General features: G+C 32.7%; 4 protein-coding genes across 4 annotated transcripts; 2 read left to right on the plus strand and 2 right to left on the minus strand.

The window, feature by feature from the left end:
* Positions 1 to 270: 270 nt before the first annotated feature.
* Positions 271 to 6,189, plus strand: LOC122591214. Its single transcript, XM_043763439.1, has 12 exons — positions 271 to 330; positions 424 to 601; positions 753 to 819; positions 1,149 to 1,350; positions 1,708 to 2,050; positions 2,141 to 2,348; positions 3,956 to 4,018; positions 4,223 to 4,276; positions 4,552 to 4,614; positions 4,732 to 4,803; positions 5,235 to 5,338; positions 5,699 to 6,189. The coding sequence occupies exons 5-12, from the start codon at positions 2,048 to 2,050 to the stop codon at positions 5,714 to 5,716; spliced, it is 585 nt and encodes a 194-aa protein (XP_043619374.1). The 5' UTR covers positions 271 to 330; positions 424 to 601; positions 753 to 819; positions 1,149 to 1,350; positions 1,708 to 2,047; the 3' UTR covers positions 5,717 to 6,189.
* A 9,154-nt stretch (positions 6,190 to 15,343) lies between these two features.
* On the minus strand, positions 15,344 to 18,314 carry LOC122592479 (ATG8-interacting protein 2-like). Its single transcript, XM_043764718.1, has 3 exons — positions 18,197 to 18,314; positions 16,486 to 17,264; positions 15,344 to 15,606 (listed from the first exon to the last, which is right to left on the minus strand). The coding sequence occupies exons 2-3, from the start codon at positions 17,245 to 17,247 to the stop codon at positions 15,502 to 15,504; spliced, it is 867 nt and encodes a 288-aa protein (XP_043620653.1). The 5' UTR covers positions 17,248 to 17,264; positions 18,197 to 18,314; the 3' UTR covers positions 15,344 to 15,501.
* A 1,115-nt stretch (positions 18,315 to 19,429) lies between these two features.
* Positions 19,430 to 24,699, plus strand: LOC122591355. Its single transcript, XM_043763620.1, has 10 exons — positions 19,430 to 19,645; positions 19,714 to 19,794; positions 21,515 to 21,604; positions 21,706 to 21,872; positions 22,207 to 22,276; positions 22,479 to 22,558; positions 22,677 to 22,739; positions 23,193 to 23,269; positions 23,555 to 23,657; positions 24,396 to 24,699. The coding sequence occupies exons 1-9, from the start codon at positions 19,568 to 19,570 to the stop codon at positions 23,653 to 23,655; spliced, it is 807 nt and encodes a 268-aa protein (XP_043619555.1). The 5' UTR covers positions 19,430 to 19,567; the 3' UTR covers positions 23,656 to 23,657; positions 24,396 to 24,699.
* On the minus strand, positions 24,321 to 25,387 carry LOC122592159. Its single transcript, XM_043764364.1, has 3 exons — positions 25,031 to 25,387; positions 24,612 to 24,809; positions 24,321 to 24,500 (listed from the first exon to the last, which is right to left on the minus strand). The coding sequence occupies exons 1-3, from the start codon at positions 25,385 to 25,387 to the stop codon at positions 24,321 to 24,323; spliced, it is 735 nt and encodes a 244-aa protein (XP_043620299.1).
* Positions 25,388 to 27,095: the final 1,708 nt, after the last annotated feature.

A 27,095-nucleotide genomic window follows, 5' to 3' on the forward strand; every position in this document is an offset into this window, starting at 1 on the left:
TTCGCATGTCGAATAGGTACCGGTGCGTAATGTCTATTGATAAAGTCATAAAGATATTTGTGATTAATGATGATTTTTTTTTTCAACAGGAAGAAGCCATACATAATAAAGAAGAAAAAGAAAAAGGAGGAGATTCCGGTGAGCATATGATTCGTATCAATAAATACATTATTTCAGCTTGTCAAATTAAGTAGAGTTGAATTTTTATTTAATTTTTGAGCTGGATCAATGTTATGAGCTGGATCGATCAGTAAGTTTTTGGTTTAATTTGTCAGGTCGAGAACACCATATATGAGTTTACACCATCCCGAACCGGAGACAAGGGACTCGGTATGAATTAATTTACATAAAAACTTAGCTAAAGTCAATGTATTTAACAGCTAAATTATCGAAGAATATTCATCACTGGACATTTTGTTTTAGGGGAAACTCCAAGGAATTTAAAAAGGCTCTGTAAGGATGTAGTTGCTATCAAGAAGCATTTTGAAACTCGCTTGAACAGCCAGGATTCTAATTTTTTATTCAATTCTGCTGTCGCCGTGCTTCGCCTTGTTGCTCGCTTCAACAGGGAGTCCAGGGATATGCCTTTTGACTGGAAAACGTATGTTTCAAGCCTTTATATGTGTATTTAACATTTGAAAATAATTACTTAAATTGCAATACCTTATGCTTGCGCGACATTATATTTTGAATCTATTTTGACTTTTGTTAATATAAAAGTTACTTTGTTGTACTTGTATTTTGTTGAACAGAAAGCAACTTTATAAACCGAACAAGTGGTTTGAGCGTTATTGGAGTTTGAAGTATCCTTCTCAGGATGTAAGAATTAATTTTATGCTTTTATACTTACTGTTTCAATCGTTAACATGTACTAAACTGGCGAAGCTAAAGTTTTATATAATTGTGGGCATGGCTGTTTTTCTTCCAACTGTTTTTTTTTTTAAACCGAGGGGCGAGGGTAAATGCTAAAAGTTTATGGGAAACCATTACGTGCATCTAATAAATATTTGGAGTATGCTGTTATTTGCTGATAAATATCATTCTATTGGGTTTTTATTTCTTTCTTGTAATCGAGTATGTAAGTTTGCTTTCTATATTGGTCTTGTCATCCCAATGTGATTCTTGATGGTTTTGATTGGATTTCCCAGGGGAATAGCGTAACCTGGAGTGAGGCCTTGAAGGGAAATGGTACACATATCAAAACAAAGAATGACGTGTGTGTTACAAAAGAAGTCGGGATGGTAGAGCCAATCGAGGACCCAAATTGTCTTACACTTTGTGGTCTCAGAAGACATTTAGCACGAGCTACTCCCAGCCGCTCGACTGATCCACTCCTGGTGAACGGTCTTGGTATGCTTGTCCATTCTTTTTGCCATATTTTTTTAAATTGATGTTATAAAATTACAACAAATTTATTTATGCATTTTTACGCTCAACTGTACATTACTTATTTTTAGCTATACCACCTCGTGATAGCTAGATTTCATATTCACTATTTGGAATATTTTTTATATATAAAAAGTAATCGCTCTAAAATCTTGTCATACTTGAAGTTTATATTCGCCAATATAATAAAAGGATTTACCAACTTCTCACAATTTCTCATTCAACTATCGATAGTTAATAGTTTGTTCAATGTGCGTGTGTGTGTTTGTTCACGTATGAGTTAATCACATGGATGATAACTTGGTAACTTTTTTCTTTTAGGATGGGTACCACATTTGCTTGATGCAAATAAGAACTGTGCTGAAACCTGCGATCTTCCCTTGAATGGAGAGGAGAAGAAAATATGGCAGAAGTTCAAAAAATTCGATAAGAGGACTGTATCTGCATGATAATCATCTTATTTTTTTAATCTCCATGTTCATACTTATGTTGCATACACACATGGTGTGTTATTTATTAATTATATATTTCATGTGTTTGGCAGCCTGAAGTAATAAACTTTAATTCTATCGAGGAAGGAAAAAGGTCAATTGAACTTGATCATCCCATTGTTGGTCTTGTTGGTAACTTTGCTGTTGCTGCCTTCAACGAGGCCTGTCAAATGGTATGGTTCCGTTTCACCTGCATTGGAATTTTGTCTTTCCGTACTCTTTAATGTTCAATGTTTTAAATATAAACAACTTTATGGTGTTAGCATGTTAAGAAGGACGTACACAACAACCTCCATGATTTTGAAATTTTGGAGTGCAAATACCTGAAAATTGCAAAGGCTTATTACTTCTACATGACCATAGAGGCCATTGAGGAAGGGAATCTTGGCGTCTACGAGACTAAAGTTGTGTGCAATAATGACGGCAGGAGAACTTTGAGCAAGTTTCTTCTTACCAATCGTACACCAGCTGGTATGTGACTATTTGGAGTATCTCATGTCTTTATTTATTCATCAATTTGTGATAAGAACCAACAATCTATTTTATATTCATGTTTGTGATGGAGTATCTCGTGTGGTTTATTTGCCTAGTGCGCGAACTACTAGGTAGCCAATCTTAGACCAATTTTAGATGAATGCATAATTTTAAAATTTGAAGGTTCGGTAAAAGAAAGGCTATTAAGAGCAATGAAGGTGAGGCCCAACATATCTTTTGAGGGGATCTATGAAAGTGATCAAAGAATTGTATTCTGATATCAGTAACATCCATTTGTACATGCAAAAAACCCTAGTTTTTTTATAGGTGCAAAACCCAATTTGTAGAGAAACTTTATGGGCTCATTGATCTATATATAAGGAATAGTTTCTTCTAGAAGGTAGTATACGTTATAGGTATTGCTTAGCCATATTATAAGGATATGCACCCATTGTGCAGACTAGGTCGACCTTAATATGAATCTAACACGTTACTCATCAAGGCTCTAAGTCAAAGTTATCTGGTGGGTCCTGGTCGTGGTTTTAGTCTTTATATTTTATGTGTATCTTTCCTTAATGCCGTACCTCTGTTTAACATTCAATATCTATACCATGCTCTTTTCCGATCCTGTACTCAGGGATTTTCTCTTTTTCAATATACGATGCAAGCATGCGTGTTTTATACTTCTGAGAGATTTAGTGCCTTTTTTTTGTCCTTCCTTAGCTACCGATCATTCTGAAGCGACCAGATGGCTCTTTGTGTTTTTTATGATCTCTAATCTGTGGTCGTGGTTTAAATATCTGCCATTCAGTTGACTAAAGCTTATTATTTTTGCCCCAAATCTGGATATATAAATGTGTAAACATATGAGGTGTACGACCTGACTGGGGTATCTCCGTTGACGTTTCCGATCTTTACCCTGGCCACCCCCCAAGATGTGTTATCTAAGTAGGGTTCGAGCCTAGAACCTTCTGTGAGGAACTCAGGCACCTAACCTCTAGGCCACATTGGTGGTAGTTAACCTCAATATATCTACTCTTAAAAACATTTTTTAATTACTTTTTTAATTTTATTGTTTTTTAACAATCTGTGAGCGTGCGCGCACACACACACACACACACACATATACATAGGATATTAATGCAAAATCTCTAGAAAGTTTTTTCAGAACCTGCCATTTATATATAGATATAAATGCAAAATTCTCTAGGCCACCTTGATGGTAGTTAACCTCCTGAAATATCCTTTTAAAAATCCTCCTAAATACAACATCAAGCTACGTAAGATCAATGCATGATTTGAAGAAAGAGAGTGGATTACACATGTCAAGTTTTATGGAAGCAGGAGGAAGTCTAGGAGGAAATATCATTTTCCACAAGCCAATTCAACCTGTTTTGCTCCATTATCCAACCTGCCTTACCTGCCATTTTACTACCTCTGTTAATTCTCATACCCTAGCATTTTGGTTTGCTTGTGGTCATATATGCCGGCACTATTTGCATCCCTCAGTTTTCTTGCAGATTAATTTAGAATACAGCTTCATTTTCTTTTTTACTCTTATTTTTTTTGGTCTTCTCTACCTTGATTACCTATCTTTCATGTAGGTACGAAAGCAATGGCTATATCCTTCTTTTCTTGCGTGAGATCCATATGCAAAAGTTTGGACGGTTAGTTTTGCATTCTCTTTACCAACTTCTTGTGGATAACCAGAAAAAGTTACTTCGCTTCGTTTTGTTACCAAACTTGTACACATACTTATTAAGGCTCATATTGCATGCATAACATTCCTTGCATGAGCTAGACTTGGTGTTGTTTTCCATTTAGTATTAGGGCTCTTAGATTGTATTATTAACAATCGGGATCGTGTGCAGGTATCGTGACACCCAAAGTAGACAGGATGCATGCAATACACAGATATCTAACAGGTTTTTATTCTCCCTTTAATGCGTTTTAGACGTGAAATTGAAATCCCACCCTCTAAACCACTTGTACTGATTGTGCATGACAAAGCACACAGACAGAATGAAACTTGAATTTTGATGTTTTAATGCTACATTAGATTAGATGCACGTCTCAGGCTTGTGAAATGCCTTCTTTTTTAGAGGCATGGCTGGTTCTGTCATGATTTTTATCTTCTCGTCAAGGCACCCTCTCAAATTGCGGTTTTATATTTTTTTAATAAACATTTTTGGATGCACAGGACCTAACGCAGCGATCGCTGAGGCGACACGCCTACTAATGCTTAAAGATGCCACTTTGAGAGGTTAGTAATTAATGTGTTCATACTCCTGCTCCATTTCTAAGGAAAAGTTTGACTAGTTTGTTACTTTTCAAATTGTAAAAATCATGATCTTGTCAATTGCAATTGCTTACATATTAGGTCTTCGCCAAGTGATTTCTCTGGGCCTTCCACTGCTCTTTCCACAAGAGTGCATTCGCACGACTAATCCAGGTTAACCTAAATGTTGACAGAATTTTACATTAGCGTCTCTTTCATTTTTTTTATACATGGTACATTGAGGCCCAATCTCAACCCATTAACTTGTTATTGGGTTGATTTCATGTATAACTATAAATCAGTCAATTAGTTTACCATGGCGCACATATCAAATGCGTTGAATAGGTCAAAATTTCCCAACTCGTCATCAGAAATTTGTATTTTTTCCGTGCTGATGTAATTTTTGTAATCTTTTTTGATATATTAACTGTTTATAATATAATATATTATATTTTGCTTATTATGCTTATAATATGGACAATAGGGGTTTGCGGGTCAACTCAACAAGTTTTACCTGTTTTACTTGACCATGTGCTTATATGTTCTTCAGCTGTCCATTTTGATGCTATATGCTCATAATAGTTTTTTTTTATATTTTCCTGTAGATGGTTGGTCTAATCCTGATGATAACTTTAGCCAGATGGTCCGTAGAGCCAAGGGTACCCCTTGTAGGGGTTACGACTATGACAACCCCACTTTGCATTGGCAGGTTAGTTATTTATGATGGTGAATATATGAATTGGGTGTGTTCATAATAAATTATGATTTATTTAGTATGTGATGAAATGGGTTGATTCTGGTTGAGGTCAAATTGATCTTCTTTGGAAGATCTTATCAAGTGGATTTGCCTTTTGGGTCAAAAGGTCATCTTACTAAATATGTCAAATAGTAAAAACCTTTTGAATTGTATACAAAACTAAACTGTATTACTGTATATCATCAAAGTTATGTTGTATCTCGATATTTCTGTTATATCCATATTAGCCATCTTACACCATTTTTTGATTGGGCCAACATATCTTATATTATGTGTTCGCTGACTTCCTGTAATTTATTTCAATGGCATTAGGTTTTTCAGTCGCATTGATATGATGGCTAGGATTAAAGGGACTAAAAAGATCCAAATGCTTCATTGAACAGAAAAAGGGTCAAAGCAACTATGTGAAGTGATACACTTACTCTTGGAATTTCAAGAGCCAAAGTTCCCTCACCAGTCACCACCACTACTTTAATTTTTACCTTCAATTTATTGTGATCAGGAGATTCTCAAATCTTTATCTTATGCTACAAGTATCATTATGGTAGGTTGGGTGTAGCCACTAATTTATTTATTCGCCCATGTCATTTTATGGTGTTGATGCGATAAAGCAAAGGTGCTGATTTAGTGAAGAGACTATATATAACTTGTTAGAGCAGTTTTCAAAGCATCTGTAACATATATGTATCTAGTTCGCTTTTGTCAGATTACTAAATTATGTACATAAAAGCTCGGGAATTCAATTTTTAAAGTTAAGATATGTTTTGGATGTTTATGGAAATCGGGTTCAGGATTTAGATGCATCATGGTCCAAATTATTGATCTTGAATTGCTAATGTTTTAGTCCTCAAGGGTAGCGTGTGAACATGATTTCATTTTTGATGTTGCGAAACTTCAGACTATAATTAATTGAGTGTTAACTTCTATGACAATCATGATTTTTTTGTGTATGTCGTTACCAACATGCTGGATTAAGTATAGTTTTGGTCTTATCTGCAGTTTATGAGAAAAGTCGGGCTATACAATTATCAAAAAGTCAGACTATACAATTATCACTTTATCAGTATTTAAGTCGAGGGTTAACTTCCATCCTAGCTTTCTGACCCATGAAGCACACTAGGGAATGTGCAGTTTTACGTTAACGCCTTTTTGGTTCTTACTTGATATGTGGATGCATAAAGAATGATGAATCAAAAGTTCAGGTTTGAGTTCTTATATATTACGCGGATGCATAAAGAATGATGAATTGAAAGTTCCGTTTTGGGCCAAGTGTTTAACCAAATTGTAATGTTTAAAAGAAGTATCTAACCTATAAAAGTAGCTGTAAAAGTAATTACTGAGTTATCTTGGTAATCAGTTCTCAGCAAGCAATTCCTTGTCTTCATCAAACTTGCTTAATTTGATCTAAAACTCAAAACTGATTATTACGACTCCTTCAAAATAACAGGGCATCTGACCATTGGATTTTGCTGTGTTTCCCAACTTTAAAAGGTAAAAAGTGTCCTGAAGAAGGTAACCACTCAATATTCACCGAGAACACTTTTCACAGAAGTGAGGTTCTCGTTTTGTATCACTTTCTCATGTACATGTAACATTTTCCTCGATTTATAGAGCCAGATCAATATGAAAGTTATGAGTTTTAAAACTGCCCGTTACAAATAAATGGTTATGAGTTATGACTATTACAATCCATTTACTGATTTACCATGGATGTTTTTTGATTTCACTTTTGTTCGGTTGTGTCAAAGGAATTGGTAAGCATGGTATTGTGAGTTGAAAGCTATATTTTCTGTGATCACGATTATTAATACGTGGTCCATTTATTTCTACTAGTCTTACAATACAAACAGTTTATCATATATATATATATATATACGGGGAAGGGAATATGAGGCTGTTAGGCACTTAAGTTGGGTGAAAAACCCCTCACATAAAAAAAAGGTAAAAATCATGAGGGGTCATGTATTTATTTAAAATATTAAAATATTAGTATGTGAGGGGTTTTTCACCCAAGTTGGGTGCATAACAGCCTCATACTCACTTTTCCATATATATATATATATATATATATATGGATTTTGTTAAATGAAATCCTAAAAGCTTTCGTTAAGGTGTATTAAATAGTTGTACGCTTACTATAAAAATCAATAGTGAGCAACGGACACAATTTTTTAATATATGTTAGGTGAAACTCTAGTTTCGTTCTATCTTTTTATCCTATATATATATTACGGCTCCTAAGTTTATTACTCCATATACCGTGGTAATGGGTTAATAAGGGTGTGTGATTGTGTGTTGGTTATTTTTTCTGTCTTTCAAATAAAATAAAATAAAAAAGTAGAAGAATAAAGAGTAGTTTTGAGCTATTTAAGTTGGTACGTCTTGCACCAGTTCAGCCCGTTAAAAGAATAATATTTGGTTAATACTTACTCGTTAATGATATATAGTTTTTGGCCCAATAACGTCATTTGATCTCAACGAGTTATACTCGGTATATATTTTTCATTTTTTACAATCCTTTCAAAACTCTAGTACTATCTAGCCCATTTCTCAGTCTTCAGTATCATTTATAGTATCTCTTTATGTAAGTTTCATCATAAGATTGTCAACACTAATAATAATAATAATAATTGATGTTAATTGGTAGTATCACATATTATGCAAAAAAGTACATACTTTAGATGCCAATAATTGTTTAGCATATTTTGTTTTAATGAGTTGTGTTTTAAACAGAATATGATATAATTGAAAATTACTCTATAGAGAGCCACATCAGGTTGATAGTGTAGGTTATGAGTGTAATGTGGTTTTGACTTAAAATGCAATGTTAAAAGTTTCTTGTCTAGGGTTCAACGGGTTATCCATAGTAATATCTCGACTCTAGGGGTACCGGTTTGTTTTTAGTAGATTAGGTTTCCCAACTCAGAGAGAGGTAGCGGCGTAACTTGTTTGTTGCGCGCCTACCGGCTATTACAGTGTAATTTGGTAAAATTGTAAAATATATTAATTTGCAATTATAAATTATTATTATTTTTTTTTGTAATATGGTGTAGATATGGATATATATATATATATGTGTGTGTGTGTAATCCGAGATTTTTCTTTATCTATATGCATATAAAGTTATAAACACAAATCGAAGCTTTAATAGATGGAAGATACAAACTGACGATTCCATGTCTTAAAAACTACGCAGGTTCGTAGCAAGCTATGATTGGAACAAGGGCGGACCTATGTAGATTTTTAGTTTTTTATGGTCTTGGTTATAAAGTTTCTGAGCAATGCATGACCGGTAATTAAATGGTGAACACCCTGAGGGGAAGAACACAATTATAGTTGGAATTTTGCAAGTTTTGAATACAGTCAAGAGCAGCATGAAGACGAATAATGTTGTAAAAAGACTTTGATGTAGATATTTCTTCACGTTTAGTATTGTAAGGATATCTCCAATTATATAAAATGAATGATTTATTTTGAATACAAGCTTTTCTATGGGTATGTTTGATACAGAGCTTTTAAGAGCTTTTAGGAGCTTCAAGTTTTAAGCTTTTAACAAAAAGCTCATATTTAATTAAAAGTCTTGTTTGTTTGATTGAGCTGAAAGCTTTTAAAATTAAGAAAAAAGCTCTTTTTCCCAACGCTCCTTTCACTAGCGTTAGAAGATGGCTACAAGCTTTTAGGATATAACATTACATAAATAACCTTCAAGATCTTATTAGCAATTACTTTGATAGTGCATAATTAAATAAGAAAACTTAATAAATTATGAATACTTTGGTTGAGAGGTTACACATTTGAAGCCAGGTGTGACATATTGACACAAATTTTCAATTTATCCTTGTCATCACTATTAATACCCTTTCTATCACTATCAATAAACGCATTTAGAAAAATTATTAATACAATATGATGTACATGTGTTTACCATTTGTATTACAAGGATTAAATTTAGATATATTGTATACACATATATCTTCACGTTTAGTATTAAGTACTTTTTATTTATGTCTATTTTTTTTGTCATTTTATACATTTAATTAAAAGCTACAGTTACTCTACCAAACACTTAAATATATATAAAAAGTTATAACTATCAGCTACCAACCACCAGCTACCAGCTTCTAGCTTAAAGCTTACAGTTATCAGTTACCAGCTAGTTTTACCAAACATACCATATATAGTTGATAACCATTGAATACAAATGGTTATTTAATCAATAACTAAAAGCTTTTTTCTTATCAAATTTTCTTTTTCTCCTCTTCACAAGTTTTATTTTAACCTTATTTGTAATTTCATTTTTTTTTTTTTTTTTTTTTTGCAAATATATGTGTATAAAAGGAGATTTTAGTTACTCATATCATCATATCCATATGGAAATCCAAAGTATATAAATTCAAAAATGTTAGCTATTTTACCCTAGTTTTTTATAACTCATTTTGATATATTTTTTTGTGGGATTTACGTATATATCCTGCTTTTGAGAAATAATTACATTAAAAATTTACACTTAGGATAAATATGTAATTATCCTTAAAAAGTATGATATATATGTAATTTTTTTTTTTTTTTTTATGAGCTTTTCTTTGCAAGCTAACTATTGATGATCTCTATTGTAATCTTTATCTAATTATCATGATTATTGCAATCTTTATTTAAATTTTAATGTTAAGTGTTTCATTTTTAAAAAGATACAAAATAAGGTAAAGACGATTTAAATAGTTGAGGATAGGTTGTATATTATAGGGTTAAATCCATAAAAAGGTAACATATTTACACGAATTTACTATTAAAGGTAACCTTTTTTGTTCGTCTATTTAAAAGATCCTATTTTCAAAAAATTCTTAATAAATGGTATCTTGTTAGTTTTTGACATACGAAACTCGTGAAGTGCCACATCATTAATGTCATGTCATCAGTTTTGCTGATGTGGCACTTAACTTTGACCAGTCAAGTGTCATGTCAGCAAAACTGATGACATGGCACTTAACGAGCTGTCTGTCGAAAACAAACGAGATACCCTTTATTAGGAATTTTTTGAAAATATGATCCTTTAAATAGACGAAAACAAAATAGGTTACCTTTAATAGGAAATTCATGTAAATAGGTTACCTTTTTATGAATTTTTCCCTATATTATATTGCAATAAATATAATTTAATAATAATAAAAAACTTTAAATAAGCTTATATATTGGAGTGAAAATTTTTAATAGGTTAAATAACAAAATAAAATGTTTGTTTTTAATGACTTTTGACATTGTGAATTTGTAATTGGTGTAACGAATCATTCTACAACTATACTAACACCACTTTTGCTTGATATGATGGAGCCCGTCCCCCAATTCGTTAGACTGTTTAGAGACTTAGAGGCTTAGACCCACGTATCTTTTATTATATTAAAGTACAGTTGCTCTAATAACTTATCGACCAATTACAACTCTTGATTTTTTTAAGTTGACCATTGTTTTCAATTTTGACTTTAATTTACACTTTTTTTTGTTTTTCATCACAAATTTACACTTTTTACCCAATAATTTTAATATATTAAATAAATAATAATTGTTAATATATATCTAATAAAATAATAGTTAATATTTATCCAATAAAATAAAAACTAATATATATCCAATTGAATAATAACTAATATATATTCAATAGTTAGTTCTATCATATAAATATAAAATTAATTAATTAAAAATAAACAAAATTTAATGTAAATATATTAACATTTTAAGAACAACTTCGATTAATATATTTCAAAAAAATATTTTAATATAAAACTTAAAGTGTTGATATATCGATCAATTGTTATTACTTAAAGTGTTGATATATCGATCAATTGTTATTAATATATTATGTTTTAAGTTATAATAAAAAACATCTAATATTGATAATATCGTAAGCCCCGTGTATTAGACACGAGCCTAAAACAGTTGAACTAATGACTTATTGACCAATTATATCGTTCAATTTCGTCAAATTCATTCTCGCTTATGTCATCATAATCCTAATAATCATTATTATATTTCTAGCAAAAGTCTCACTAATTTACACTTTTTTGTATTCTATCAATAATTTATATTTTTTAGCCCTAAATACTTAATTTATACTTTTTATAATATTTAGTCCCATCAACTTCAGAATATTTTTTTATGATATTTCATCATTTAATTAATTTGTTTATCGACCAATAACAGCTCTCGATTTTTCTCTAATTTTTCACAAGTATGTTTAATATCACATTATGAGTATAACTGGTTTCAAAAAAATTTATAATATAGAAAATATTGTAACATTTGCCTTGTGGCGTACTATGACAAACAAATCCATCAATATTTCTTATGTAATTATTGTATTACAACTTGTAAAGTATAACACTTTGAATCGTATATCTTCAAAATTGTAAGCTTTTATGACTTAAATAGTTAATTGTATGAAGATCTGGTTTTAGTAATATCTGGTATTAGTAATATCGTAAGTCCCGTGTCCAGTGTTGGACACAGGTCTAAAATCTAGTTGTATACTATACTAAAAAGCATGCATCTTTTTGCGTGCGCCACACATTTTCAACACTTTTAGTTCCTGTCATTTAATTTGTTGCAGCAATGGTCCTTATCAGCTAACGGCTATTAAGTTTTTCCTGCAATTATAGCCCCTGTCGTTAAATTTTTTACAACAATGGTCCCTATCAGCTAACTTTAACCTTTTAACTTTAGGTTTCTTAATCTTTGTCACATAACTTTAACCTTTTAACTTTTGCCACATAACTTTAATTTCTTTTACTTTTAGCACGAAACTTTGGTTTTATTTAGTTTTTAATAATATGTTTTTTTAACTTTTGCCACGAAAGTTTCATTTTTTTTATTTTTTATGACAGAAACTTTTAACTTTTAACTTCTTATCACGTAAATTTATTTTCTTTTACTTTTGACACGAAAGCTTTGTTCTATTTAGTTTTTAAACTTTTGTTCTTCTAATTTCTGTCACGAAAATTCATCATTTTTGCTTTTTATCACAGAAACTTTTAAACTTTTACTTTTTGTCACATAACTTTTATTTCTTTTATTTCTTGCACGAAAATTTTGTGTTATTTACTTTTTAAACTTTTGTTTTTTTAACTTTTATCACGAAAATTTCATTTTCTTTATTTTTTATTGCATAAATTTACGAAGTTTTTGTCCTTTTACTTTTTGCCACATCACTTTTATTTCTTCTACTTTTCATACAAAAGTTTTGTTTTACTTACTTCTTATGCTTTTATTTTTTCAACTTCAGCCACCAACGTTTCATTTTCTTTACTTTTTATCATATAACTTTTCACTTTTTAACTTTTGCCACAAAAATTTCATTTTATATAGTTTTCCACATATTTACATGTTACATAATGTCTCCCGGGACAACGCACAGGACAAAAACTAGTTAAAAACTAAAGCTTCCAAAAGGTTCTTAGAAACTCTTCTCAAACATGCCCATAAGTAACTAGTTATAATAGGACTTTGATCTAAAAAATTTTGCTGATAATATCACTAACATACCACAAGTTTAGTATGAAGGTTAAAAAGCTAGAGCATATATATGAGATTAACATACTCTAGATAGAAAGTTGCATCATATCGATCTAAAGTCTATACATATAGTGATATAGATATGAATGGGGGTTTCTATTTCCACCCGTCAATTCGGGTGACCACAAATGGTACACTTTTCGATTGGATTTTTTTTTCCAGAATGGTCGTATATGCAACCAAATTTGCAAAGCAAGTTTTCATGTTTCAAAATTCGCAAAACAAGTATACCCGGCACTTGAAGTGTCGGGTTCATCCTCTTCACTCCAACCCGGCAATTGTAATGCCGGTTTAAGCATGTGTTGTTAGTCCTTACGATGCCAAATCAAACCACGTTTTGCCACGATTTAAACCCGGCAGTTGAATTGCCGGATTCTGACAAAATAATCTTGTACCCGACACTTAGATTGCCGGCTTCAGTCTATTCTTCATAATTTTATAAACCGGCATTACAATTGCTGGGTGGGAGTAGAGAGCATGAATCCGGCACTTCAAGTGCCGGGGTATACTTCTTTTGAGAATTGTGAAACACGAAAACTGGTTTTGCAAATGTGTTGGCATTTACACCCATTTTGGAAAAAAATTCTCTCAATTGTAGTGACTCCATAGAGCAATTGGGGCAACACACCTCTCAATTGAGATGCCTGCTTTAATTATAAACAGATGGGATATAAGTCATGTAACACACAACAATACGTGACTTATAACTTTAAGAACCTATTTTAAAATCGGATACCCAACCCGAGTGGCTTACCAACTTATTCCACGTCTAATGAATACATTGTGGTAAGCTAGTGTGACTTTAATCGGAAGATCTCAACTGTAGCTCCATGACTTCGAAAAAGTGACAAAAGTTACATGTGCTCAAATTACAGTATTGTGTTGTTCCATTGAATAAGTTGAATATTCCTTAAAATTGACAACACCTAAATTCATGTAACTAATTAAGCCCTACAACAACAAAAGTTGTTGCAATAATCAACAAGTGTGAGAACGTAGTGCAAATGCATGTGAAAGTAAGTTACAACTAATTCAAGATCAAGCATAAAGAGCAAGTATTTCAGCTTGAAGAGCAAATTACTTGTGAAGGAAATTGATCACGTATATGGTTACATACACGTTAACAAGAATTGCATGTACATTATTAAAATATATTTGCGTAAACATAAAATATAACTTTATTTAAGTGGGCTAAATATATGACAAGTCGTTATATATTGCTAACTAGCCAAGTCCGACTAATATGTTATAAATATATGCATATTCGAATGACAAGGGGGGTTGGCAGTCGTACAACCAAAATTTCTGGCAAGCCCTAACTCCTTGGTATTATAAAAGGTTCTTCCTTATTAGAGTTGGGATACATTCTCAACAAAAAGACATTTTATATCTATCAAAAAGAGAATCACATTCACTTCTTACAATATATATCTCTCTTATCAGAGAACAAAAAGAAGATGGCAGGCATAAGTCACAACACACAAGAAATCATTGGTGCACACATTCAATCGATCATTCATTCGGTCATAGAAACACACACATAATATCCTCCAGAGATCGATACATCTCTCTGGGAAAATCATCATTCATCTTAAGTTCGTCAAGAGCTTAGTAGGTTTGCACTCTTATTGAGGAGATCTTGATGATTTTCGTGGTTTAATTCATTCGTGATTGAGCTCGACAATCCATGCTCAAACAGAATGTTGTTTCATCAGGAAGCTTTGGTCACGATGTTTGGTAAACGGCCATTCAGATGTAGTGAGCCAAAAAGTTTTGGGTTTTCAAGCATATTTCAAGTGACAATTTTCGGCCCAATATTTCGATTTTTTTTTTGTTAGCTCCTTTTCTAGCTTACTTGCAATTAACTTATTTTTAGGTAGTTTCAACATCAAGCGGTTAAACTTTCTAGTCGAACCACAATGAGTGGGATTAGACAACAACCCTTGTTCATAACACCGTTATCATTTTAGGGTTGTTAACACTCGACCCAACCCAAAACCCAGCCCAAAAAAAATGGGTTACGGTTATGATTTGTTAAATCTCAACCATTAACCTAATTTTTTTGGATTAGGTTCTAGTTGACGGTTAACAAGTTGAACCCAAAAATATTTTAATTTAGATAAATTTATTAATAGGTTTACCCACCAATCCATTTCACCCAAAACTTAAAATTAACCCACCAACCCGCAACCCATTTGACCCACCAACACGCAACTCGACCTGTAAACCCGCAAACTCAAGTTGGTGTTGGTGGGTTGGGTTCAGATTGACGGTTGTGGGTCAGAGTTAAAATTTCAGACTCGAAACTTTTAGGATCGGGTAAGAGTCATATATTTTCGACCCACCAACCCGCACCTGCTAACCCGAAGCCATTGATAGCCCTAAAAAAAATAGTGTATAGAAGTGACAGCTTTACTACTTTCAAGCATACAAATGTAACATAATAAGCAAACATTAACATGTGACACTCAATAATAAAAATGTTAAACAACCTACACAGATCATCATTTTCACTCTGTTCTTTGTATCATCATAAATATCATTATTAACCATCAAAGTTCCTGGAAGATGCTTCCTCTGGCAGCAAAATCTTGTCGGTGACCACCTACAATTGCATCTTTGAACCGTGATACTGGACCGGCCATCATCCTCATTTTCTGAGAAATATAGCAAACACTAAGACCATTAAAATCATGTGTATAGTTGTGTTCATTATGCTGAAAGAAAAATTTTCAGGCACAATTATTACGGGCCCTATTAACACAAGCAGGTTTCTATGATCATATGCATGCATGTCTAGTTGTCTACATTATTCTCCATACATAGTTGATAGCAACAATCCACACTGCACAAGAGCTGTAGGCTGTAGCTGTGTTTTGATTACTAGTCCAAATGTATAACTTGTTGCATTCAGTTTTAATTTTACCAATAAGACAACTCTTTTTAACCTTGAAGTAGAGAGGTAACTTAATTGGTCTCCGTGAGAACTTACTTGATAATCAACAAAGTCAAATAAAAACTTCATTCTGTTCAGCAGGGGTTGCTTACGGATTGGTCAGAAGTTTTAACATGTGTGATCATGATGCTGAAGGCAAATAAGCAATTTGAGGTGATCAATAGGTCATAAGGTATTTAACTTCTAAGTTAACACAGAGTGATCATAATCAGTTAAAACATATAGGTAGTAGCAATGTAGCATAATTTCATATTCATCTCCATAACCACTTATTAATCAGAGTTATATGTCATATATAATCGGCTCTCATTAAGCAACTTCTACTCATTCATATTTGCCTAATTTGATTCTAAAACTCTGAACTGATTATTAGTACAACGCAAAGCAAAATAGTTTACACAGATATCAAACAAACTATTGCAACTCAGCAGTACAAATACTAGAAGATCAAGTGCCTTGAACCGTAGTTCTAAGCAAAACAAGAATGACAATTAGCACAAAAATGACATGTTCTATATGGACAGTGGACCAACTAGAATGAATAAGTGAATAACAATGAAGCTTAGCATTAAAAATGTACCTCATCATTGACCTTAGATTTTAATTCGTGACGCAAACCTTGCCATCTTTCTTGCTGCCACCGTCGACCGATGATAACAATGCCCATTACAGCAGCCACAGCAAATACAGACCAAAAGGCATTCGTCTCTTTTGCATGTGCATATAAAGATATGGCTTGTTTCTTCAACCAAGCCGAATAAGGTGTGCCTGATCCCTCGTGGTTGTCTTCTTTTGTGGGAAAACTTGCAGTACTTGAATCTAATATTGGATCAGAAGATTGTATAGACTCATCTAAAACATTTGTTTCATCATCTATGTTTAGCGCACCAATAGTTGCTTCATTGTGTAAGGAATGAAGCATAGGTGAACCATAAATACTCTGCTCTTTTTCTGATATATTTAGACCTGAAAGGGTGGAGTCTTTTGTGAAGTCTGCATTGGCCAAGTTCATAAGATTCCAATTTTCTTCTTCCTTAGAATCGGGTTTTCCACTCACATTTTTAACAGATTCAGAACCATAATCTTTTCCTACCAGCTGATCAAGGATCTCTGTTTTTTCATATTCTGATGGCATATCATGCTTGCTAGATGGTAAAACAAAATGACCCGACATGAATAACGCATTTGATGACTCAACTTTATCTTTCTCAGCCATTTCTTCATGCTTGAACTCTGGCATATTCCCACCAGGGGCAGCAGCATATGCTGACGCGGTGAGTGATACCACTTCCCAGTCAGCTCCTCGAGGAGTAGTTGTTTGTCCTTCATCTGTATCAGCCATCAGATAATATTAAGTTCCTGAAATGTAGAATCCAAGTTCATCATTAATGCAGGAATAAAACCATTATCTGAAGACTACACAAAATTGCCTCTTCATAAACATGATAAAACAGAAAGAAAAATATATATATATATACGAGTACCAATTAAAAGATCTCCATAAGATTTAGTAACAATTATTGACAAAAACTTAAATCCATATTGTTACTCGTGTAAAATTACAGTCGATTTAGTAACATAATACTTGATGCTACTCAAACCTCAACTCTACAAACACTTAAGTTAACTTAACTAACACTTGCAGCAATATCAAAAGGTCAATATTACCACAACCCCAATCAGCCAACATCATACTACGTATTCCCATCACTGTGAAAGGTAAATAAAGCTTACTTAACGGCCGCTCAGATAGCAGCCACACCAATTAAGTTAGGTTCCACTAACCAAGCCCGACATACTTTCTAAATGCTCATGTTTCTATAACCAACTAGGCTACACGCAGTACTAAATGTCTTGCACAATATTCGAGCTCGAGTCGAGTTATCATAATTACTTGCACAGTAATAGTGAAACTAGTATTTTTACAACAATATTCTTATTAGGTCAACAACAAGTAATGAAATCCACCACCAAACTAAACAATAAATTCTTATTCTTATCCATATATAATATAATGATAAATATTAAAATCAACAATTATTTAGTTAAAAAAAAACACACAAACAAAAGCAAAAATAATTCTAGAATCACACGCAACACTTATTATCTCACATCTACAATCATACAAACAATTAAAATTAAAATCAATATATATATATAATTATAAAAACGCATAATCAAATAAACATAAAATGATTTGATCATAAATGAAATTAAAAAACAAAATCGAATTAGTTATTTAATAAAAATATGAATGGATGATTGAGATATATATAGAGATATATACTTACAGTACAAGTAGAATACAGAGATTGAAAGGGTGACGTATGAACCCAGGAAGGAATGATTTGATGATTTACTTGATGTTAGTTTGGAAAATGGATGATGATATTGATGATAAATGATAATGATCAAAATCAAGGGGGAGGTTATTTATACTAGTGGGGTGAGAAACGGGGTGTAGCCGGTAACTTGGAAGAGTTAGTGGTTGGGATGACTGGGGATAAGAGGTTGGATTTTGTATAACTGTTTGTTTGATTGTGTGCAGAGTGAGTTAAAGTATATCCTGTAGCGGTATTGGCGTCTTCCTTTTTCAAACTTTTTTTTTTTTCGTATGTACAAGTTTTAGTTGAATTATGTGAGTAGTTCAACACTACAAGTTATTGTTGTAGATATTATCTCTTCTTATTTTTTTCCCTCTCGTAAAATAAAAAATCTATATTTATGAAACTAATTAGAATTCAATATTTAACTGGCTCATTATTATCAGTATATTATGCACTAATTCTATATTTAACGTGAAAAAACTAAATTCTATATCACTATAATTTTAATGAACATGGATACCATTTTTATGTTGATATCATGGTATTGGCACTATAATTTTAATGAATATATATTTTATGTTGATATCGTGATATCGGCCTATGTACTCAATGATATATGGAAAAGCTTGAATATCTATTTGATCGTAAGTAATTCCGGTTGAAACAATCATTGTACTCACGGTAGTTTTAATGAATGGAGATGTTGTTTTGATATGTAAAATATATGGGAATGAACATTAAAGAGAAAAATTTTGGAAAAGAATTTTAAAGCATTTTCAAAAAAAACGTGAGAGACAAGTTTAAATACAAAATGGAGTGTAATGAATTATGCCATGAGTGTTGTTAATGGCCTTTACCACAATCGGTAATTGTATACTTAAATTTTGAATACATAATTTGACCTTATGTTATTTAAATATAATAATTGATTTTGTATACATTATTATGTCTTAAAATAATACTGTAAGTAAGAATCATACTTGAATGTGCCATATATAAGTTTTTATATCTTTTCTTACTTACCTAGAGAGAAAACAGTTTTAAATTAACAAAAGTTAATGTCAGGAATTGAAAATCCAAAAATAGTTAGACAAGAAAAATAAAACACAGGGGTGAAATGCTAACATGGGCAACCATGTGTGACATTTCTCTTTTAACTTATCTAAGAAACAAAAATCTGAAAAAGAAAAAAAAAGAGTCAGAAAATAAATGTGGAGAGAGAGAAAATGTAAATGTAGAAATGGGAGGCTGAAATAGAAATACTTGGACTGCAACAAACACAAACACAAACACACACAACTCAAACTCAACCCAATAAGAAATTAAAAGAAAGAAATGGGGGATTTGTATGCATTGGACTTCGATGGTGTTCTTTGTGACAGTTGTGGAGAGAGTTCCGTTTCAGCTCTCAAGGTCGGTCTATCTCTCTCCCTTTTTCTTCTCGAGTAATTTCAATTTATTGATTGGTTGATTAACAACAGGCAGCTAAAGTGAGGTGGCCTGAGCTGTTTACAACCGTGGATTCATCCATGGAAGACTGGATTGTTGATCAGATGCACACAGTAATCCCCCCCACTTTTCTCCCTCAATATTAGGCTTATTTTAGTTTGTTTCTTCTCTACTCTTGTCATGCATATATATAAATGTATACAAACATGATACCTGTGCAATTCCATTAGATGGTAATTTAAGAGAAACTTTGTGAAAGTCAAGTATGTGTAATGAATTTTAAAAAATGAGGGTTCAAGTTGAACATCTCTTAATGTTTAGCATGTAAACTTTGAACATATTGGAGTGCTGGTTTTCTCAAGTACTCAACCTAGTATGGATTATGATGTTTATTGACCAATGTGTAAGTTTTTATCCAAAGTATTGCTCAGCAACCGTACGCCAATTTGCGTCTGGAGAAAATACACTTGTTGAAAAATATTAAGCCTAGGAATACTAGTGCAGTTCGGACCTCGACGAAAACAAGCGAAATACGTAGGTAGCGGTTGTTGGACATTAAAGTTTTAAACCTTGACATATACGGATAAACCATTACCTACGCATTCAAAACCGTCTTTTGAAGTACCCCATGGGTAAATTGGTGTCTCGGAAAAGTAATCATGTCACAAACGATCAACGACAATAACATGATTTCTAGTTAGTGTTTTCTTGGTGCTCTTGACTGCCTTGAACTCTCAGCGGCTTATTTTTTGTCCTCTTCATCTAAATAATCAAAAACGTTGGTCAAAATCCACATGTTGTATTTAGGATTGATGATTTATGTTTACCCTTTGCTATTGGTCTCTTTTTGAATGCACTTGCACTATTTTTGCGAGATCTAAGTAGAAAGTAAGTTAAGGTAATGATCGATTCTTCATGTGGGTGGAAACACAATGTCTAATGCCAATGAACATTTTCAAGGATTGAGGGACATCACTATGAATGATAAGTGCATGAAATGCGAATGTTTTTGGCTATTTGCGTTAAAGAAGCTAATGCTAACTTGTGGTCAACATGCCGTGTGTCTCATAGTTGGAACTTCGCATATGTGGTTGTGGCTTCATTGTCGCACTTCATAATTTCATTTTCACGTTTTGAGTCTAACGTATATCAAACAAATCAAGACATGAGGAAAAAGAAACCATTTATTAAATCTTTCTAATAACATTCACCATCAACTTTACAAGCCATTTTCTTTGTCATTACTCTCTTAATCATCGATGATAAGTGCTTCATCTTCTTGAACAACACAAGTTTCATTAGAACCTTCGTGATTTTTCAAAGACCAAGCGGTCTTTGTAATTACTCGATATTCTAGTAATTTTTCAAAGTATCCACAGCCTTATCAAGATTTATGTCATAACTTTGTTTCAGTTACTCGATATTCTAGTTATGTCAAGTTCTTTTTGTAGAAAAGTTATAAGGTTTGTGTTGATAGTTATTTATCTGCCTCTGGTTTGGCCTTTTGGCCATAACTTGTCAACTTGGATCGAAAATTACTACAGCGTGTAAAAAACATACGAACTTGTAATGGATATATATAAGGTGACTTCTCTTAACCCATGTAAGTTTCATTATATAATATTTTAGCATTCGTGGATATGATTCGAGTTATGCTACTAATGTTTCCTACAATCCTACTTAATGCATGCTAAATGCTAACATTAGTGTACTTAATAATGTTTACATGTCTTCCAATCATTCTCCTTTTCACGTGGCATCCATTTAAATTTTTAATTTGCACTTTCATATGCCTTACTAGATGGGCTCATATTTGACATCAAATTTTGGCAGGTACGCCCTGTTGTGGAAACCGGATATGAGAATTTGTTACTTGTGAGATTGCTTGTGGAGATTAAGATTCCTTCATTGCGCAAGTCATCAGTGTGTATATAGATGATAAAGTTTTTTTGTGTCTTCAAATAGCGTGTACATTACCCTTGTAACATAATTTAATCAGTGATTGTTTTCTAATAATATGCAAGGTGGCAGAAGGACTCACAATTGATGGAATATTGGAGAATTGGTCAGGGTTAAAACCAATAATAATGGAAGAATGGAGTGAAAATAGAGAGGACCTTGTGGATCTGTTCGGAAAGGTTAGGGATGAATGGATGGAGAAGGACTTGGCTACCTGGGTTGGAGCAAACAGGTGATTAATGTTCAGTTTTATAGTTCTTACAACTGGAGGTCAATGTGGTACTCTTTTTGTACAGGCTGGGTTGGCCAAAGACACCTTATATGTTATAAGAAAAAGAACAAAAAATTGAATCAGTGTTACAAGTGAGTCTAAAAGTTGTATCATTTCAATGTGATTCTTTAGGATAAAATCAATATAGGAGGTTTTATGATTAAAAATGGATATAAGATAATTTTCGACTCGTTCCACCCATTTGACCCGAGTTCTTGGTAAGTGACCTTATCAACCCTTTTCTTGGGTAAACATGTCAAATTGTCTCCTTTACAAATTTTGACTTCCTTGGCAGGTTTTATCCAGGTGTTCCGGATGCATTGAAATTTGCGAGTTCCAAACTCTATATAGTTACCACAAAACAAGTACTCCCTTAGTCGTATGAAAGTTGCTACAATTTCTTTTTGCAGATGTCCCATATTTGTTGCAATATTGCATTGTTTTCAGTTTTGATTTTAAAGTATTGTGGATTTTCAGTCCCGAACATTCTTATGTGACATAATGCAAATGCAAGTGCTTTATCGCTTAAATCTTCGATCATGCTCAGGGATTATTTCCTCTTTCCAGGGCCGTTTTGCTGATGCATTACTGCGTGAACTTGCTGGAATTACCATACCTCCTGAAAGAATATATGGCCTTGGAACTGGGTTAGTACCCTTACTTGTGGATGCATGTAAATTGTTTAATCCTTTTATTCATTCATGCTTTGATTTTTTTAACCAGATTACGTTTGTTTTTGTTCTTTTATTCAACTTCTGAAATCAGTCCAAAAGTAGAAGTGCTGAAGATGCTTCAAATGAAACCAGAAAACAAAGGCCTCACCCTACAGTAAGTCATCAAAATGGCCTGTCTAATGACTGATGGGCCGATAATGTTATCACTTGCATAAGATTCGCATTTTTTTTTATTCCACTAATAACAGTGTACAATTCGTTCCTATCATGACTTGGACATACCAAGATTACATTGCGTGGAACACAAGATAACACTTTTTATACGTATCTTTAACTTTTGTATATTCATTTATTTTGAGCTTTGAATAACAGATAAGTACTTTATGTATAAACGTTGTATTTTGCACTCACATCTCTGTAAATGATAACATCACCTATTTCTGTTTGGTCTAGACCAAGCCTGGTATAAGACTAGTATTGGACTGGTAGTCAAGAATTTTGTCTTTTTTTGGTTCAATCCCTTTTCATCTCGAGTTTCTTGTATCATTTAATCATATGACTTGGTTACTTGGCCCAGATTATAAATTTTAAATTTTATTATTACCAGCTTCGTGGAAGATCGACTAGCAACATTGAAAAACGTCATTAAAGAGCCTGAGCTAAACGGATGGAACTTGTACTTAGGTAATAACGCTTCAGCACTTTCCTGCATCATTTCTTACCCTACCAGTGATATTTCATTTCTAGTGTGGCATTGTAAGAAAATGATTTACATTGATAATCTGTAGAATGACTGTTTTCTAATCTTATTCCGTCTGTTTCCTTCTTGTAAGAAGAGGCATATTGCTTCTATAAATATACAACGGTTTACTCAGATATCTGACAAAATCTTGATGATGCGCATAATTATTGAGCCTAACACTTATCTTTTAAATTTGTCCACCCTGGAACTCGGTTCGTTTGGCACAGGTGACTGGGGGTACAACACTCAGAAAGAGAGGGAGGAAGCTGAAACTTATTCCAGGATTCATCTGCTCCAACTCTCTGATTTCAGCAAAAAGTTGAAATGAAGGTATCTTTGCAATCCAGGAAATTCTTACTTTCACTTCTATTTCTGGATCCATTTTGATGTATATGGAACCAATAAATTACCTTCAAAGTTCAATTCGTAATAAAAAACCTCATTTACTTCATTACACTTCAAGCTTTATTGTGTGATAGTGTCCACCCCTTCTGTTCACTACAAGATATATCCACATTTCAGCACGGACAAAAAACCCATTTGAAAGGTTTTACTTTTAGGCGCTTTTTAATAAGAGGTTCAAATACTTCAAAGCGGGCAGGTTGGATAACGGGTCAACATAGATAACCAATGAATGGTTCAAACTATCTGGGTCAACCCTTTCATTTCTCTCTTTCGAATTATATAGATAACTACTCTGTAAGATTAGATTACCCAAAACTTTCTACAAGTGCAGTACGATTATTTGAAATGCTAAAATAATTTCTGAATATTGATACATTTTGTGAAACCATTGTGGGACAAAGATGTTTCATCATAGTTGTATTGGACTCCCAGTAAAGATAAGTCAGTTCTTCATTAAGAAAAAACAGTGAAATCAAATATTTCTAATTATATGTATAGAAACTCAGAAACCAAAAAAGAGAGAAAACGCAATAGTTGCAGAAGCTATATAACCAAACAAACTGCAAAATTTACCAAAGACGAATATAATTATAATTCGGTTTTAGTGGTAGTTTCGTTTGGGAGAGCAGCACGAGTAGCATGCTTATTCTTTTCTTTGTGCAGTTCTTTCAGAAGATCATCATATGGAGGGTCTCCTGGTCTTCGGAAATATCTTTCTCCCATCTTAATTTCATACGCTTCCGACTGATCCAGTACAAACTCTTTAAACTGAACACAGAACAAGACTATGTATCAGATCAACAAATGTATGTGGTTTAAGTTAAAATTTTGTTTAAGATCTTGTTCAGGTGGTATCGTGAAAATCCTTTACAAGTATACTGTGATACCAGAATCGTCCAATGAATACCAAAGTATATAATTCAAATGTTCAGTAGGAATGAAACCAACCTCTAAAATGTTTTGAGCATTTTGTAATGAAAACATTACAGTAGTGATATCAAAACCCATGAAAGTGACTTCAATTGCTCCGGTTCTTGCAAGTTGTGTCCATTTCACTGCAATATCTGATACCATATCCTACAAAACATTCAATTTGTATTAGCTTTTGTCATTATACATTTGATTTGATGGTGTTTGATCCCATTTGATTTGGCAATATGCTTTCAGTTTTTGATGCATTTTAGGATCTACTCGTGCATTATTTTCTGATCCATTTTGATAAAAGCTAGATACAAAGGATAGTTTGAGTTTTTGACAATGTTAAACAAAATCAGAAACAGAACAGTCAAGCAAATTACCGGGGTCCGATGATCATCTAACCGGAGCTTTACAAATCCATACGACGTCCCAACTTGACGTTTCGTAACCTCATCCTGCATCCGAGTAAAATCCATATCTGAAAAATTCTCCGGTGGTGGATCAAACTCTTCCACCGTCATTCTCTTATTCCGTCCCCATTCTTTCCACTCATCATCCTCCTCATTGTCCTCCACGTCATGCAGATCATCCGGAATATGAACACGTTTCTTTGTTCCAACGACACCCTGGTTACAGTATACAATCAGGAGCATCAAGAAGAAAATGAGACGGAAACTCGTTGGAGAAAACAAAATCCGTGTCACACGCCCTGTCATTGATCTGTTGTGAACCTCCATCGATCATATACTCTTTGTGTGCGTTTGTTTGTGTGTGTGATGATGGTGTATGTTATGTTATTATGTAAATTACAGTCCTACACTTTACATAAATGACATAATATGGTGATGACAGTGTTAAAATTATTAATGAGAGTTATAGTTTTATAAAAAGTTAGAAATGATCAAACCGGACCTTTCGAATAGGAAAAATGAGTTCTATAATTTCTATAAATGATACACCAATACTTTGTAAATGATCAGGCCATACTCTAACCTTTTTCTAAAAACAGATTATTTCTAAAATGAAATAAATTTAAATAAAAAACATCATTGTCAAAGTAACAATTACTCATTATATCACATTACTAATTCCATTTTTTTTAACAGCATTAATTCTATCCTATTACTTATGATATATTGTATTTTTTTGTTTTTGAATCAATAGGTTCAGTGTGCATATATTCATTTTGTTGTTGAAATGTATGAGTTTTTTTGTATTTTTTTAACACCAAACATTTGCTTTACTCCAAACTAAATCCATCTACTTAGACGAAATTCAACACGGAGCATTTCACCAGACTTGAACCTGCATCTCTACGAAAGAAATTTTTTTAAAAAAACTATAACTATTGGACTAATAGCTGAATCAGTTTTTCTACATAAATTACAAAAGATAGCAAATAATAAATAAGTTACTCAAGATAATGAGTTGTAAGTATTGCGATACGTTCATTCATGGCCATACAAGAAATATTCCACTATATTTTAATTTTGATGGAATCTTAAGTGAAGCACATATAATGTTTAGTAGAAAATACGTCTCTATTAGAGGGAAAGAGCGAGACTTTGATTTGTGGATAAGTATATGACATAATGTTGAAAATGGTGGTAGAATTGCGATGCACCATTTAATCACTCGACGAAAAGTGATTAAATATCAACATCTACTAGAGCTGATAGGAGCATACATGGAGGAAGTTTGTTCTGTTTGGATTATTAGAAGAGAACGAATCTTTTTAACACATGTATCACCGAGATATTTTCATGACCGTTTTTAACCCCACAAAATGTTTAGCTAAGAAAATTTGAATTTAAGACCTCTTTATAGAGAAACAAGAACAAGATTACCAACCATTAACTCATTAAGTCAAATTGGTACATCTAATATCAGCATTTATTAAGTATATTCAATGTATTTTCAACATTATAAATGTGGAGTTAATAGGGATTAGGAAGCTATCTTTTATATTTTGCATTTGCGTTTTATGCTGCAGATGTTAACTTCTTTTTATTTGTATATACATTACAATTTGCGAGTGACTCAATCATGCATTTCAAATTTAGGTAAAATATTTTGATAAAAGAATGTTAGAGGATAAAACACTTGGAAGAAACATTGCATGTTACAACAAGAAAATACCAAACATTAAAAACAAAGAAAATGAAAGAAGAGGAATAGCAACATAATGAACAAAGACACTAGCTAAATTTAAGTCATATGCTTATTTAAGTACAAGATATAACTTGTTTTTTTATTTATTTTTTATGTTAAAGCTTGATCCACCAAAGCTGAACCAACAACAAATTGGCTAACAACAATTCCACTTAGGAACAACAAATGACAACATTAAAACTAGCCTTTCATTAGATGTAAACTTTTTTATACTATATGTAGAAGCCTTGGTTCATTAGATGTAAACTAACCTTTTTTTTTTTTGGTTCTATT

Source organism: Erigeron canadensis, chromosome 3 (genome assembly GCF_010389155.1).
Source record: "Erigeron canadensis isolate Cc75 chromosome 3, C_canadensis_v1, whole genome shotgun sequence".
Classification (NCBI taxonomy): domain Eukaryota; kingdom Viridiplantae; phylum Streptophyta; class Magnoliopsida; order Asterales; family Asteraceae; genus Erigeron; species Erigeron canadensis.